The following is a 17,278-nucleotide window of genomic DNA, read 5'->3' on the forward strand; positions in this document are numbered from 1 at the left end:
ATGTTAACCAAATGAGTTTCTTTAAAGATTTGTATGAAAAAATCAATGAATTAAATTACGAGCATGTATGCATAGTAGGTGACTTCAATGCGATTGCTGATACTTCAATTGATTATGATCCAGGAAAGGGCTCTCCTAAATATAAAAAAGGGCATAGGAAGGTACTCCCTAAAACATGGGATAACCTAAAAACAGAAATAGGGTTAAGAGATGTCTGGCGAGACTTCCATCCTATGCAAAAGCACTTTACATATTTCTCCCCCAGGCACAGATCATGGTCCAGGATAGATATGGTCTGGTCGACATCAGATCTGAAAGAAGACATAAATTCGGTTGAAATAGGGACGAATATATGGGCAGACCACCACCCCCTGATAACAAATTGGAAGGGGTCCACTAGAAGAGCGAGATGGTCTATGAGGGCTGAGATCATGAAAGACGAGGGATTTATAAATATGATTATAAAGATCTCGGATGAACTTCAAATATTTTGCTCTGCGCTCCAGAAAGAGGCTGATGACCTTTAAGTGTCTATCTTGGAATGTCAATGGGTTGAATTCAGCACAGAAAAGGAAGAAATTATTTACATATTTGAAACAATTTAATAATGATATAATATGTTTACAAGAAACGCATATCACAACTCAAGATCAAAAATATTTGATAAACTCAAAACTAGGAGCACATTATATATCTTCAACTTCGCAGAAAAAGAATGGTGTGGTTATCTATGTAAATAAAAAATTAACAGCTAAAGTTATAGAAGCAGATCAAGATGGTAGGTTTGTAGCAATTGAATTGCTCACAGCAAATGGCCAAATTCTTTTGATTGGAATTTATGCTCCCAACCAACAACAGGATTATTTTTATAAGATGTTACATACTAAAATATTGCAATGGGACTACAGATCTATTTTAATTATGGGAGACTGGAATGGAGTAATTGATTCTAAATTAGATAAAAAGAGCTTGGCAAAGTCTAGAATTAGACTACCACAGACTTTTTTTGATATGAAAGAAGATATGGAATTAAAAGATGTTTGGAGAATACATAATCCAAATGAATTGGATTACACTTTCTTTTCTGATAGACATAGATCCTTTTCTAGGATTGATTTTATCCTGTTGTCAAATGATCTACTTGTTAAGACAAAAAGAACAAAGATTTTTCCAAGAACTCTGACTGACCATAGCCCTGTATGGATAGAAATTGAGATGGATAAGGTTGAGAGACGTTCTTGGAGATTAAATGAGAACTTGTTTAGATATGAAAAAAATACAATAGAACTTAAAAAGCATTTGAAAGAATTTTTTGAAATAAATTTGAATAAAGGTACCCCAATTGAAATTGTTTGGGACGCAAGTAAAGCTTATATGAGAGGGGTACTTATCTACATGAACTCTAAACATAGACTGTTCCGACAAAAGAAAAGATCTGAGTTGGAAATGGAAATAAAGAATAAAGAACAGTTACTTATTAAAAACCCAACAGATGAAAGAATACGAAGTGCTATAAAACTTTTGAAAGACCAATTTCAAATGCTTATGGCGGAACAAGTTGCAACAAGCTTACAATACGCGAAGCATAATATATTTTGCAACGCTAACAAACCGGGCAGATGGTTGGCTTACACACTGAGGAAAAAACAAAGTATACGGACTATTGATAGTATTGATATTGGAGGGAAAGAAATCTTTCAACAAAAACTAATTAAAGAAGCTTTTGTGGATTATTATACTAAACTATATGCCAAAGAAGAGGTGCAGAATGGACTTATAGAAAAATATTTAAAGGATAAGAGAGTCACAAAAATTACTGATCAACAAAAGGAAAGAATGAATTATCCTATAACAGAGGAGGAGATAATAGTAGCAATAAAACAGCTAAAAACAGCCAAAGCTCCTGGCACGGATGGTTTGACTGCAGTGTATTACAAAACTTTACAAGCTGAAATGGTGGGACAACTTAGAGATTTATTTTGCAATATTCAACAAGGGGGTAAAATACCCCCATCTTGGACAACTGCTTATATATCTTTGATACCAAAAGAACAAGTTGGTCCTAAAAAACCAGAGAACTACAGACCAATATCTCTTTTGAACACAGACTATAAAATTTATGCGAAGGTATTAGCCAACAGGTTGATGCCAGTAATCCAAAAGGTGATTCATGCGGACCAAGCGGGATTTATTGAGGGCAGATATATGAAGGACAATGTAAGGCAAGTAATAGACTTATTGGAATATCTTGATAAGAATAAACAGATTTCTGCAGTGCTGGTTTTTTTGGATGCGGAGAAGGCCTTTGATAGAGTGGATTGGAATTTTCTACTAAAGACTTTTAAAAAGATGGGCTTTGGGGACCAATTTATACAGGCGATCTCAGCAATTTATCAAGAGCAAAAAGCACAGATTATTATTAATGGAAGTTTGACGACAGAGTTTAAAATTGAAAAAGGAACAAGACAGGGATGTCCGTTGTCCCCACTTTTATTTATTTTAACATTGGAAGTCTTGCTAAATACAATACGGGACTCTAAAATTTTGAAAGGTATAATGATAAGGCAAGAGGATTATAGAATAAAGGCATTTGCAGATGATCTGGTGGTTACCCTATCACAACCAATGGAATCAACAATCCTGATGAACGACATTATACAAGACTATGGTAGAGTTTCAGGTTTTAGACTGAATTCAAAAAAGACTAAAATGATAGTCAAAAATATGACACAAGATCGTAAACATGAGCTTGAAAGGAGGGCAGGTTTCGAAATTGTACCTAAGGTAAAATATCTTGGAGTTCAGGTTGCAGAATCAAACATGAAATTGTTTCAAAATAACTATGAGGTGTTGTGGCGAGAGGTCCAGAAAGACATGGAGACTTGGAAAAAGCTGCAACTGTCTTTACTTGGAAGAATAGCAGCAGTTAAGATGAACATTTTGCCAAGATTTCTGTTTTTGTTTCAAATGATTCCGGTGCTTAAAAGGGATAAACAACTGAAAGTTTGGCAAACTGGACTTAATAAGTTTGTCTGGAACGAGAAAAAGCCGAGAGTGAAATTGAAAATTATGCAAGATGTTCCAGAAAGAGGAGGCCTTAAACTTCCAAACCTACAGTTATATTATGATGCAGCAGCTTTAACTTTAACAAGTGATTGGTTTGGAAGTAAAAAGGCTGGAATATTGAATGCAGAAAGTTTTGATCTTGAATTTGGATGGCATGCTTACCTATTTTATGATGACAAAGTTGATAAAGTATTTAAAAGTCATATACTTAGAGACTCTTTGATGAGAGTTTGGAAGAAGCACCGACTCAAATGGGATTATAAAATACCGCTATGGCTGGATCTTGGTCATACCTTGTGGAATACAAATATAATGTCACTCGGGGGGTTTTTATACAAAGAGGTTCTTTTTACAGATGCGGGCAGATGGCAGCTGAAGACATTGCAGACACTGTTGGACGAAGGGATTAATTTAACCTGGTTACAATATAATCAATTACAATTGAGATGGAAAGAGGACCAAAAAACTGGTATTATGTTGCATGAGGAAGAATTGGTTAGACATATAAGAGAGAAAGGTCCAATGCATATTAAAAGGCTTTATAATGTTTTGCTAGAAAGGGATTCAGAAACTGAATTAGTTAAAGATTGTATGATTAAGTGGGCACAAAATTTTGAAGAACCAGTGATGTTGGAAACATGGGAAAAAATTTGGGTTCAGAATGTTAAATTTACACAGTCGCAGAATCTGAGGGAAAATTTTTATAAAATGTTTTATAGATGGCATTTAGATCCTAAAAAGTTGTCATGTATGTACCCTAATGTTCAGCCAAAATGTTGGAGATGCGAATGTTTGGATGCTACGTATTATCATGTTTGGTGGACCTGTAGGAAAGTTAAGGCTTTTTGGATAAAAATATGGTGGGTCATGCAGAATGTTTTGAAGAAAAAAATTCAATTTTCTCCACAATTGTTTTTATTGGGTATAGTTAAGGGTTTTACACGGGGTGAAATAAAACAATATTGTATATGATAACAGCAGCAAGATTGTTGATAGGTAAATATTGGAAGAATGAAGTTTTGCCTACTATCGAGGAATGGACTTTGAAGATGGCAAGTTTTGCAGAGATGGCGAAGATCTCAGCATATTTAAAAGATTGTTCACAAGAGACTTATGAATGGGAATGGAAAAGGTGGATAGAATATGTTCAGAACAAATACCAAACTAGAAAGTATCAAATAGCTTTTATTTGAAAATAATGTATTAGAAATATCTTAATGTAAAGAGACAAAGAGGAAAAATTATATAGGGGGAGGGATGGGTTCAGGTTTATATATCAGTGTTATTAGTTATGAGTACATAATAGGGAAGTCTGGGGGGGGAGGGTTAGGGAGGGTTAGGGAGGACGGGAAGTTTGGGGAGGGAGGTGGGGGGGTGAAAAAAAAGGGGTGAAAATGTAATTGTAAAACTTTTGCAATAAAAAAAAAAAAAAAGAATTAGATCATTTTTTTACCGAAAACAAGAGAGAAGATACTTCCCTTCAAAATATTTGGGATACTGTTAAAGCAGTAGTTAGGGGATTGGTAATAAAATATACAGCTACCAAATGGAGAAAGGAGAAAGCCAAACGGATTGAGTTAATGGCTGAATTGGAGAAAGCTGAAGGAGAACTGCGTTTAGATCCGCATAATATTTATTTATTTATTTATTTATTTATTTATTTATTTATTTATTTATTTATTTTGAATTTGTATACCGCCCTTCTCCCTGAGGACTCAGGGCGGTGAACAGCCAAGTAAAAACATCAAGTACAAATATTAAAATACAGTTAAAATATACATATATAAATTTGGCCCCATTAATTAAAAACAATAAACAAAACACTTAAAAACACTTAAAAAATTAGGCCAGCCCGGCTTGCTGGAAAAAGAAGGTTTTAAGGGCATGGCGGAAGGCACTGAGGTCTTGGATTCTCCTTATCTCTGGAGGCAATTGATTCCAGAGGGTAGGTGCCCCCACAGAGAAGGCCCTCCCCCTGGGGGTCACCAGCCTGCACTGTTTGGCTGATGGCACCCGGAGGAGGCCCTCTCTGTGGGAGCGCACGGGTCGATGGGAGGTCGTCGGTGGCAGCAGGCGGTCTCGAAGATAGCTAGGCCCTATGCCATGGAGCGCTTTAAAGGTGATAACCAACACCTTGAAGCGCACCCGGAAGACCACTGGGAGCCAGTGCAGCTCGCGCAGGAGCAGTGTTACATGGGAGCGCCAGGCTGCTCCCGTCACTACCCGCGCTGCTGCATTCTGGACCAGTTGGAGCCTCCGGGTGCTCCTCAAGGGGAGCCCCATGTAGAGAGCGTTGCAGTAGTCCAGCCGGGAGGTGACGAGGACTTGAGTGACCGTGCACAAGGCATCCCGGTCCAGAAAGGGCTGCAACTGGCGAATCAGGCGAACCTGATAAAAGGCCCCCCTGGCCACGGCCGTCATATGCTCTTCTAAAGGCAGCCGTGCATCCAGGAGGACACCCAGATTGCGAGCCCTCTCTGTGGGGGGCAAAGATTCACCCCCAATAGTCAGCGATGGCACCTGCTGACTATATCGGGACGCCGGAAGCCACAGCCACTCGGTCTTGGCAGGGTTGAGTCTGAGCCTGTTCCTCCCCATCCAGACCCGCACGGCCTCCAGGCAGCGAGACATCACATCAAGGGCATCGTTGGGGTGGTCTGGGGTGGAGATGTACAGCTGAGTATCATCAGCGTACAGATGACCCTTCACCCCAAAACCACGGATGATCTCACCCAGCGGCTTCACATAAATGTTGAACAGAAGGGGCGAGAGGACCGACCCTTGCGGCACTCCCCATGCGAGGTGCCTCGAGGTCGACCTCTGCCCCCCTGCCAACACAAACTGCAAGCGGTCGGAGAGGAAGGAGGAGAACCACCGCAAAACGGTGCCTCCTATTCCTAACCCCCTCAACCGCTGCAGCATGATACCATGGTCGATGGTATCTATCCTAGACCAAAACGATTTGGCGAATAAAATCCGGAAATGTCGACAAAATCAATTTGAGCATGCTAACAAGCCGGGCCTGTGGTTGTCATATAGATTAAGAAAAGAGGCAGAATCTAGAAAGATTGAATTTTTACAGGACTCTATGGGAAATTTGGTAGGTACTACAGAGCAAAAAGCAAAGGTGGCCCAAGATTTTTATACCTCCTTATATAGCCAAGAAATCTATCAGGAAGATAAACTCAAGAGTTATCTCCAGAATCTACAATTGGAGTTGATTCCGGATCACTGTAAAGAGATTTTAAATGCAGAAATTACAGTTGGAGAAATAGCAGTAGCTATCAAGAAACAAGCCAATGGCAAAACTCCAGGACCGAACTCCAGGATCCTAATGAATTTTATAAAGGAGTCTTTGACTCACTTAGTTTGCATATTAAAGATCTATTTAATGAGGTTTTACTATATTCTAGGATACCCCGGTCCTGGACAGAAGCCTACATTTCCCTAATCCCGAAACCCAAAACAGATAAAACTCTGATCCAGAACTATAGACCAATCTCACTCCTGAATGTGGATTATAAGATTTTTGCGACAATACTAGTTGAGAAACTCCGGGTATTCCTGTCCCGATTTATCCACCAAGACCAGAATGGTTTCCTGCCTCATAAGCACCTAAGAGATAATGTAAGGGTGGTATTGAATGCCTTAGAATACTATGAGACACACTCTGATAAACCAATGGTAATGATTTTTCTGGACGCCCAAAAGGCTTTTGACAGAGTCAGCTGGCATTTTATAATACAACAATTGGAAGTGATGGGTTTTGGGTCTCAATTTACAAGGGCAGTTCAAGCGATCTATTTTAAATAGTCGGCAAGGCTATTGTTTAATGGATCAGTATCAGATGAGATACAGATTTATAAAGGTACCAGACAAGGATGCCCTCTTTCACCGCTGTTATTTATTTTAACACTTGAACCACTTCTTAAGACGATCAGGCAGGATTCGGAAATTAAGGGCTTAAAAGTTAAAGGGGAAGAATACAAACTCCAAGCATTCGCCGACGATTTGGTTTTCATATTAGAAGATCCCCTTAATACGGGACCAAAATTACTTATGAAATTAGACGAATACGGGGAGATAGCGGGATTAAAAATCAATAAGGATAAAGCCAAAATGTTAACAAAAAATTTGTCAGGTGCCCAAAAGGAACAGATCCAAAGTATTATGGGGATTAATTGTGTCAAAAAACTTAAATATTTAGGTATTTGGCTTACAAATAGATGTTCTTCTATCAAAGAGCTCAATTATTCTAAATTATTAATAGACACAGCGAACGAAGTGGAGAGATGGCGGCATATTCAGATCTCATTTTTGGGTAGAATTGCCGCGATAAAAGCCCATGTTTTACCGAAACGGATCTTTTTATTTCAAACGGCTCCTGCAAGATTGGATAAATTTTTTTTTAGGAAATTAGACCAAATTCTAAGTAAATTTATTTGGCAGAGTAAAAAACCCTGTATAAAAAGAAAAATGCTGCAAGAGCACAAAACAAGGGGCGGCTTGGGGCTCCCTATGTGGGAGCTTTACTACCAATCTTTTTGGATAAAAGATTGGGTGATCCTCTCAGGAAAGCGCATTTTAGCAATTGAAGGATATGATTTGAAGCAGGGATGGCATTCCTTTTTGTGGTCTCAGAAAGACAATCCAAATATTTTACAAATCATTATATTAGAGGAATTTTATTAAGGGTTTGGGAAATGGTGAAAAAGCAAGTTTACACACAGATTCCTAAATGGGTGTCTCCGTTAGAGGCAGTGACCCTTCCAACTGTGCACAACACAAAGAGGAACTGGGTTTATGGTGACTTGTTGGATGAAGTCGGGAGACTTAGACCTAGAGCCGATCTCCAAACTAGAGGATTAGATATAGATTGGTGGTCCTATGCGAAAATTCAAACTAGATTCGCTAGGGATAGACAAGAACATGGTATTTCCCTTCATTTACAAACTTTTGACAAGTTTCTCCTAAGTGGCCAAAGGAAATTTATTTCCAACGTTTACAATTTTCTTCTATCCAATTTTATGGCAGAGGAGATTGTAAAGGACACGATGATTGCCTGGGGGAGAAATATTGGAACAACAATTCAGCTTGATGCATGGCAAAATGTATGGAACAAAACTATGAAATTGACCCTTTTTTCCCCATTCAAAGAAAACTTTTATAAGATGATCTACCGTTGGTATCTCCCCCCCGCCAGAATCGCTAAGATGTTCCCAGGATCCTCTGATAGATGTTGGAAATGTGGGTCGGCCAAGGGTACTTTCTTCCATCAGTGGTGGATTTGTCCGTCGACTAGACGTTATTGGGGGAAAATACAGCAGTGGCTGCTGGAAATAACAGGTGTGAGCTTTCTCCTTCACCCAGACCTCTACTTACTAGGAATAAAACCAGACCACATTGACAACAAGGATTGGTACATATTTATCCATGTCACAACAGCGGCAAGAATGGCATTTGCCCAACTGTGGAAAGATGCAGATACGCCCCCCGACCATCTGATAATAAATAAGATTCTTCGATGTGCTGAGATGGACAGGTTAACATATATATTAAAAGATAAGAAAGACTCAATATATAATAAAAGTTGAGACAGATGCTTTGTCTGGCTTAAAAAAAGGTTAAACCTAGGGTGATAAGATTGTTTTATTAGATTAAATAGATGCTTAATAGGCTATATAATTCTTTATAATCTTGAAAAAAAACAGGCCAATTGTTTTGTAGATAATTAAAAGAACTTGATTGTATTGAAATGTTTGGTTAGGATGATATTAGTTAATATTAATTGGAGAGTGAGTTTAACTCTCAGTTAGTCATGTTTGTTGTTTCGTTTTAGTCTTGTGTTTATGTGTCCTTACATTTCATTTTTTATATTGTTTTCCAATCATTATTATGTGTCAATTTTACTGTAAACATTTAATAAAGATATTTTTTTTAAAAAAAGAACTTGATAAAACAAATAAGAGACAAAAGTCAAATGCACATAAAAAGGTTGTATAATGTATTAGTGGAAATAGATTCAGAAACAGAGCTAGTCAAGGATTGTATGATAAAATGGGCACAAAATATAGGAGAACCAATAATGATGGAAACATGGGAAAAGATATGGGTTAGAAATGTAAGATTTACACAAGCCCAAAATTTAAGAGAGAACTTTTATAAAATGTTTTATAGATGGCATTTAGATCCAAGAAAACTAGCCTGTATGTATCCAAATTTACAACCTAAATGTTGGCGATGTGAGTGTGAAGATGCTACGTATTTTCATATATGGTGGACATGTAAAAAAATTAAGGCTTTTTGGATAAAAATATGGTGGATTATTCAAAATATTTTAAAGAAAAAGATCAAATTTACACCACAGGTTTTTTTGTTGGGAATAGTTACGGATTGTACTGTGACAGAGACTAAGTTGGTTTTTAACTTAATAACAGCAGCCAGGTTACTGGTGGCACAGTATTGGAAGAAAGACGATCCACCTACTATTGAGGAATGGACACTAAAAGTTGCGCATTTGGCAGAGATGGCAAAAATTTCATCATATCTTAAAGATCACTCAAACGAAAGATATATATCAGAATGGAGAAGATGGATTGACTATATTCAAAACAAGTATCAGACTAAGAAGTTTCATATATCTTATGAATGAAACATTTTTAATCTTTAGTTTACGTTTATAGTGTTTTGAGTTATAAGGAGTTAAAGACCTAGGGAGAATTTGAAGCCAACAAATTGTTAGCATATTTTAGTTTTATGTTTGTGAATGCTATACCCTGTGCTTGTTCTGGGAAGTCTAGGGAGGGGGTGGGGGGAAGGGGGAGGGGGAAAGGGAGGTGGGAGGGGGTGAGGGGTGAGGGGTGGGAGGGGGGAGAAAATGTTTGTATCTTTTATAAAACTTTTCAATAAAAAAAAAAAGTTAGCAAGCCCCAGGAAGTTCTGCAACTGCTTGCGAGTGCAGGGAGTTTTCCACTCGAGGACTGCTCTGACTTTTTGGGGTCCATTCCCACCCCCTGGTGAGAGATTCAGTACCCTAGGTAATCTATTTTATCTTGATGAAATTCACATTTGGAGAGTTTGGCAAACAACTTAGCTGCCCTTAGTTTCTTCAAGACCTCCTGCACCAATTTAACATGTTGTGTCTTAGTTTCAGTATAAATCAATATATCAACAAGATAAACCAAAACTCCCTTATACAAGCGCTCATGCAGCACCTCATTAATTAGCTGCATGAAAACGGCAGGAGCTCCTTGGAACCTGAATAGCAAAATCTTGAACTGAAAACATCCCAACGGACAATTAAACACTGTTTTCCATTCATCCCCCTCCCAGATCCAGATCCAGTAATAAACCTCCCTCAAGTCTAGTTTGGAAAAAATTCTCCCCTTCGCCTGATGGGCCAGCATGTCCTTCATTAGGGTAGGGGATAGAGATTTTCCTTCCAAATATTGTTAAAATTTCTATAATCCACACATAAGCGTAATGAGCCATCCTTCTCCCAGAACAGGACTGAGGCAGCCATTTTGGGTCTTGCCGATTTGATGAACCCATGCTTGAAGTTTTTGTCTATAAATTGCCGCAGTTCATCCAGTTCCTGGGGAATCATAGCGTAAAGTTTGGCTTAGATAGTTTGGCCTCTGGTAAAATCTCGATGGCACAGTCTGTAGACTTATGGGTGGGGGGGAAGCTCATCTGAGGCCACTTCACTGAAAACATCCATCAAATCTTAGTATTCTCTGGGGATGCCCAGTAGGGATCCATTTACCACAGTTGCAGCTACCTCCTCACTCTGTGGCATTCCAGTCTGGTGGGGTTCCTCACTTTGGATCAATTCATTATTAAGGAATTGGATGGTCCCCTCCATCCAGTCCACTTTTGGGTTCCACTTCTTTAACCAGGTCAGTCCCAGAACTAAGGGCCAGTCCATCCCTGGTGTCACAATGAAAGCAATGGTTTCTGAGTAATTTGCCATTGTTAGTCCAAATGGTTCACATTGTTAGTCCAAATGGCAAACGTTGCTGGGGTGCCCCTCGCAATGGACCCATCAAGTTGGCAGAATGAGATAGGAGTTTTTAGTGGCTTTAGTCGAATGCCCAGTTCCCCAACCAGAGTCAGACTTATTAGGCTTCTTGTACACCCTGAATCCAGCAATGCTTTAAGTCTCACTTTTCTCCCCGTTAATGGAATTAACAGTTCGTTGTAAGGGGTTCAACAACCCCACTTACCAAAGGGTCTTCGTAGTAATTCTCTGACTGACTAGGTTCCTCCACCAGAGGGGTCAGAGTTCCACACACCATAATTAATTCCAGCAGGAACTCAACAACAACATGGGTCTTTAAGGCGGTGTCTCTGGAATGCAATGGTGGCTTTGAGGGTTTCCCTCCAACCTGCTTCTCTCCTTTCTGGGTGGGCATCGTCACATGGCACTCAGCTGCATGGTGGCCTTCCTTTCCACAATTGAAGCAGGCGGCTGAGCTTGGCAGGGCAGAGCGAGATTTGGTTCCCTCCCTTCTCCCCTCCAGTGGGGATCTCTTCCAGGAGTGGCTTGTGTATTACTGGTTTTGAGTTTGGTCGATTTCAGCTTTCTCGGCCAAGACACACCAGCCATGCAGGTGCACTGGGGCTCCACGGGCAACACAGGCATTGTACAGGTCATTGTTTAAGCCATCTTTGAACCAACTCACGAGTATTTTCTCTGGCCAATCTAAATGGCAAGTCAAGTCATGAAACTCTTCGATGTACTCAGTGACTGGACAGCGCCCCGTCTGACGTGCCTTATGTGGTCTCTAGGCTTGCAGTCAGCTAGGGATCCTCAAATCTCCATCTCAGGGCTGTCATGAAGCAGTTAAAGTTATGGCACTCTGGTGCATCTGCATTATGGAGGCTCATCATCCAACATGCAGCTGATCCTTCTAGAGCCAGTATGACAACCCTGACTTTGACCCCTTCTGTAGGGAGGTCCCTCCCATATTGCTGCATGTAGGTCAGTACATGTGTGAGGAAAAATCCCAGTTGCTGAGGATTCCTGTCAAACTTGATGTCTTCTGTTCTAAGGGTGGAAACCTCCTCCCGTGGAGTCACAGGCCTTGCTTTGCATCAAGATGTCTCCTGGGCGGATCTTCTATGGTGGCAATGGGTTTGCCAGTAGCCCCTGCAATTTCAGTAGATGCCCCTGGGATAGGGAATCCCCTTTATTCATCAGTAGCCTCCTTTTGTGCTCCTACCTTGCCCGCAGTGCAAGCCAGGGCACCCTGGATCCACATGCCATGGATGGCCTCCCTCATGAGGTTAATGGCTTCCCTCAAGAGTTGGTTGGACTTCTTCCAGTTCGTTGTCGTAGAGGTCGTCCATCTCCTGCTTCCAGCCAGGTTGGTGGCTCCCATGGATGAGGGTAACATCCTTGGTCCTGCCGCCCCAGCTTTCCTTCTTTCCAATGCCTATGGACCACCTCGGCTTGGCAGCGGTGCCTGAGGTGATGTTCTGCTCAATCCAGGCATTGAGGGCCTCCTCTGCTTGGGTGGGTTTCTCCCCCATCATTCAGCCTCTTCATGGTCACTGCCCTGGGCAGACATGGTGTGCACGGTCCCCACGGTAGGGCTTTTATCTCTCCTGGTTCACCAGTTTGCAGTTCCTGCCTAATATAAGGTCTTGCCTCTCCAAATCTTCTCAAGAAAGCCGGACTCTTGAAACTGGAGTTGTTCCAAAAGGAGCTTTTATTAAAAGACTTGTGATAGCAAAAGTCTAGGCAGGAACTAAATCTTCCCACTTAAAAAACAGTTATTTAAAGCAGTGCAAACAAAACCCCTCCCACAGTACAGCAATACAGGAAACCGAAACTCACAGCACAGCAATGCAGGAAACAGAAACAGAAACTTCATTTAAAGATCTCTCCAATCCTCCCCCCTCCCACCAGAATGCCAGCATCCCAATAGAAATATATGGGACCTGACAGTATACTTGCAACATTTTTTTAAAAAGAGCCTGTAGTACAGTGGACTAAAGCACTGTTATTAACATCTGCTGCTTGCAATTACTGCAAGTTCAAATCTCACCAGGCTCAAGGTTGACTCAGCCTTCCATCCTTTCAAAGGTAGGTAAAATGAGGACCCAGATTGTGGGGGCAATACACTGACTTTGTATAAATATACAAAAGTATGAAGGCTATTGCTTAACGCATTGTAAGCCGCCCTGAGTCTCCGGAGAAGGGTGGCATATAAATTAAAGCCAAAAAAAAAAAAAAAAAAAGTATATCCCATTAATCTCCAAGGGTTTGTAAATTGTGTTGCACCATAAATTGAACTGTTTTGTTACACTATACATGGGAACCTACTGGGAACATATGTGAGTCAGATATGATACAGTGGAAAGGCTTGCCTTCAGAAATTGTGGTTGTTCCCTCAATGAAGGTTTTGAGACAATCGTTTGTCTGAAAGGCTAGGTCTACTGCTTGAGCAGGAGATTGGACTAGAAGACTTCTAAGATCCCATCTAGCTCCGTTATTCTGTTATTCTGTGTTATTGATGTCATTCATTCATCGGCATCCTTCAGTCTCAAAAGACTATGGTATCGTGCTCTGGAAAGAGGTCCTAAAACAGCATCTAGTGTGACTAAAAATGCCAATTTGAGAGTGGCAATCCCTTCCACACTGAGAGCAGATACATTCTGTCCCCTGCCCAGCCCCCAGATTTCGCTGGTTCTGGGATTGCCTCTTTGCCTCAGCCTGCCAAACAAGGGATTTGGAGAAGGCCATGCTGCATCTTTAGCCTCCAAGCTGAATGATCAGAGGTCAAGGTTTCTCAATTGTTAATGTCCATTCCCAGGGCCTTTAGGTCCCTCTTGCAGATATCCTTATATCGCAGCTGTGGCCTCCCTCTGAGCCGCTTTCCCTGCACTAATTCTCCATACAGGAGATCTTTCAGAATCCAACCATCAGCCATTCTCACGACATGCCCAAGCCAGTGTAGATGTTGCTGTTTCAATAGTGTATACGTGCTAGAAATTCCAGCACGTTCCAAGACTGCGCTATTTGGAACTTTGTCCTGCCAGGTGATACCAAGAATACATCGGAGACAGCGCATATGAAAGGTGTTCAACTTTCTTTCCTGCCCTGCGTAAAGGGACCAAGACTCATTGCAGTACAAGAGTGTGCTCAGGACGCAGGCTCTATAGACCTGGATCTTTGTATATTCCGTCAGCTTCTTATTAAGCCATACTCTCTTTGTAAGTCTGGAAAATGTGGTGGCCGCTTTACCAATATGTTTATTCAGCTTAGTATCTAAAGAGAGAGTGTCAGAGATAGTTGAGCCGAGGTACACAAAGTCATGGACGACCTCCAGTTCTTGTGCAGAGATTGTAATACAGGGAGGTGAATCCACATCCTGACCCATGACTTGTGTTTTTTTCAGGCTGATTGTTAGTCCAAAGTCTTGCCAGGCCTTCCTAAAACTGTCCATAAATTGTTGAAGGTCTTCAGCAGAGTGAGCAGCAACAGCAGCATAATCAACGAAGAGGAAATCCCGTAAGCATTTCAGCTGGACTTTAGACTTTGCTCTCAATCTAGAGAGATCAAAGAGTTTTACGTCTGATCTGGTCCGGAGGTAAATACCCTCTGTTGCAGTTCCAAAAGCATGTTTCAGCATGACAGCAAAAAAGATCCCGAATAAAGTTGGCACGAGGACACAGCCCTGCTTCACTCCACTTCAAATATCAAAGGAATCTGATGTTAAGCCATCAAAAACTACAGTGACCTTCATTTCCTCATGAAAGGACCTGATGATGTTGAGGAGCTGAAGTGGACATCCAATCCTGGGGAGAATTTTATAAAGGCTGTCCCTGCTAACGAAGTCAAAAGCCTTCATAAGATCTATGAAGGCTATAAAAAGTGGCTGTCTTTGTTCCCGGCATTTCTCCTGCAACTGTCTAAGGGAAAATACCATGTCAGTAGCAGACCTGTTGGCTCGAAATCCACACTGTGATTCTGGATAGACTCTCTCTGCAAGCACCTGGAGCCTCTTCAGTACAACATGGGCAAGCAGCTTCCCTACAACACTAAGAAGAGAGATGCCGCGGTAGTTGTTACAATCACCCCTGTCACCTTTGTTCTTGTACAGTGTGACGATATTTGCATCCTTCATGTCCTGTGGTACTCCACCTTCCCTCCAACAAAGACAGATTTCATGCAGTTCAGTGGGGATGTTCTCTTTGCAGCACTTCAGAACACTGCAGAACTTCGGCAGGGATGTTATCTTTCCTGGGTGCCTTGCCAGAGGCAAGGGAATCCAGGGCCACATTTAGTTCTTCTAAAGTTAGTTCACTGTCAAGCTCCTCCAAGACAGGCAGGCACTCAATGTTATTTAATGCTTTTTCAGTAGTTATTGGTGTGATGACATCATAAAAGCAGTATGTATTTTTCTGTAGAATATTTAAATACAACCTGTAAAGGAAAACAAATCAAAATCAGGTTGGATTCTGAAGAAAAGCCCTTTTCTTTGTAAGACATATATTAAAAACTTGGTAATTCTATAGTTGCAAATGACAAAAATTCAAAATTACCAATGAAACAAAATGATATTGTTTTGTTTTGTTTTAAAAGATAGTAATATTAACCATTTCACATAGACCTGAAGATAGGAAGAGGATGTAAGTGCATTAACATGTTTTATTTATTTGTCACATGTATAAGACTAATTCTATAGAGATGGTTTGATTCCATTTTTATTATTTTAAGCTAAGGTTATATCAATGCAGGAATTTTAGTGAAAAAGGATCAGCTTTTTTTCCTCATAGCAGTATGTTTTCAATAATAGCACGTCTAAAAGAATATTTTCATAAGGCTATCATTTAAAACATTAGGGCACTTTTTAAAAATCTGGTTAGAATCTGTACAATATATATGGTTATATATATGCCAAACAAAATAAGAGAACAAACAACATACAAGCTATGTACCTCAGGAAGAGAGGAAAATGGTATTGTCAGTAATGTATTTTACATTCTTTTAAAGAAAAAATATATTTTAAGACCATTTATTGCAGATACTGTTCAGCTGTGTAATAATAATAATAACAAAATTGGCAAGTCAGGTCAAATGGATTGTCCTTTTCTTAAAGAATTCTGGGTGCCAAAGTTAAAACAATACCACTAAAAATGCTTTATTTGACCTGGTAGTTTCTTGAAGTGCTGAATTAAACTGAGTGATACAGTACAACTTATCTAGGAAGTACTACAACATTTGATAGTGGATCAGCAACAGTCATTAGGAATTCATGTACCTATTCACCTATTCATGTATCATTCACCTATTATGCAAAGAGGTAATTTGTTTTAATAATGGTTTTGTAAAGAAACCACATCAATCTGCTTCACATCACCACCCCCACTGCATTGTATGACTTTCTTTCTCCCTTGCCAAAGGTTCCAGCTCTACTCTCAGTTTCTCTGGAATGAAAGGAGCACTACCAAAATGATCTGCTTGAAAAATGAGAGAATAGACTGCTTTATTTTTATTTTATTTATTTATTTATTTATTTGTCAAGCATATATAAGATAACAGGTAAAAGTATAAACAAAATTTGAATACATGAAAAGAGTAAGAGTAAAAAGGAATATTAGGACAGGGATGGTAGGCACTCTGGTGCACTTATGCACGCCCCTTATAGACCTCTTAGGAATGAGATGAGGTCAATGGTGGACAGTTTAAGGTTAAAGTTTTGGAGGTTTGGGGAAGAAACCACAGAGTCACATAGTGCATTCCAGGCATTGACCACTCTGTTACTGAAGTCATATTTTCTGCAATTGAGTTTGAAGCGGTTTACCTTGAGTTTGTCTCTATTATTTGCTTGTGTATTGTTGTGGTTGAAGCTGAAGTAGTCATTGACAGGTAGGACATTGTGGCAGATAAGTTTATGTACTATGCTTAGTTCAGATCAAAGTCAGCGTAGTTCTAAGTTGTCTAGGCTCAAAATTTGAAGTCTGATGACATAAGGTATTTTATTGTGGGTAGAGGAATGGAGGACTCTTCTCGTAAAATATCTCTGGATTCTCTCAATTGTATTTATGTCTGATATGCAGTGCAGGTTCCAGACAGATGAGCTGTATTCAAGAATTGGTCTAGCAAATGTTTTGTATGCTCTGGTTAGTAGTACAATATTACCAGAGAAGAAGCTACGCAAGATTAGGTTAACAACTCTTAATGCCTTTTTGGCAAAGTTGT

General features: G+C 40.0%; 1 protein-coding gene across 3 annotated transcripts in view; it reads right to left on the minus strand.

Annotated features, from left to right (window-relative positions):
* The window catches only part of LOC148113425 (uncharacterized), a 165,922-nt gene that overhangs the window by 90,868 nt on the left and 57,776 nt on the right, over positions 1 to 17,278 (minus strand). For 2 of the 3 annotated variants that reach the window (XR_015728226.1, XM_087871296.1), the window contains one exon: positions 12,258 to 15,499. The exons of the other annotated variant lie outside the window; for it this stretch is intronic. Coding sequence is in view for 1 of the 2 variants with exons in the window: in XM_087871296.1 (XP_087727422.1) it covers positions 15,250 to 15,499 (250 nt within the window). In the remaining variant the exon portion in view is untranslated. Of the gene's footprint in view, positions 1 to 12,257; positions 15,500 to 17,278 lie in introns of those variants that run through there. 3 annotated transcript variants of the gene reach the window in all.

This window comes from Pantherophis guttatus, chromosome 5, assembly GCF_059756535.1.
Source record: "Pantherophis guttatus breed Tessera chromosome 5, ASM5975653v1, whole genome shotgun sequence".
Lineage (NCBI taxonomy): Eukaryota > Metazoa > Chordata > Lepidosauria > Squamata > Colubridae > Pantherophis > Pantherophis guttatus.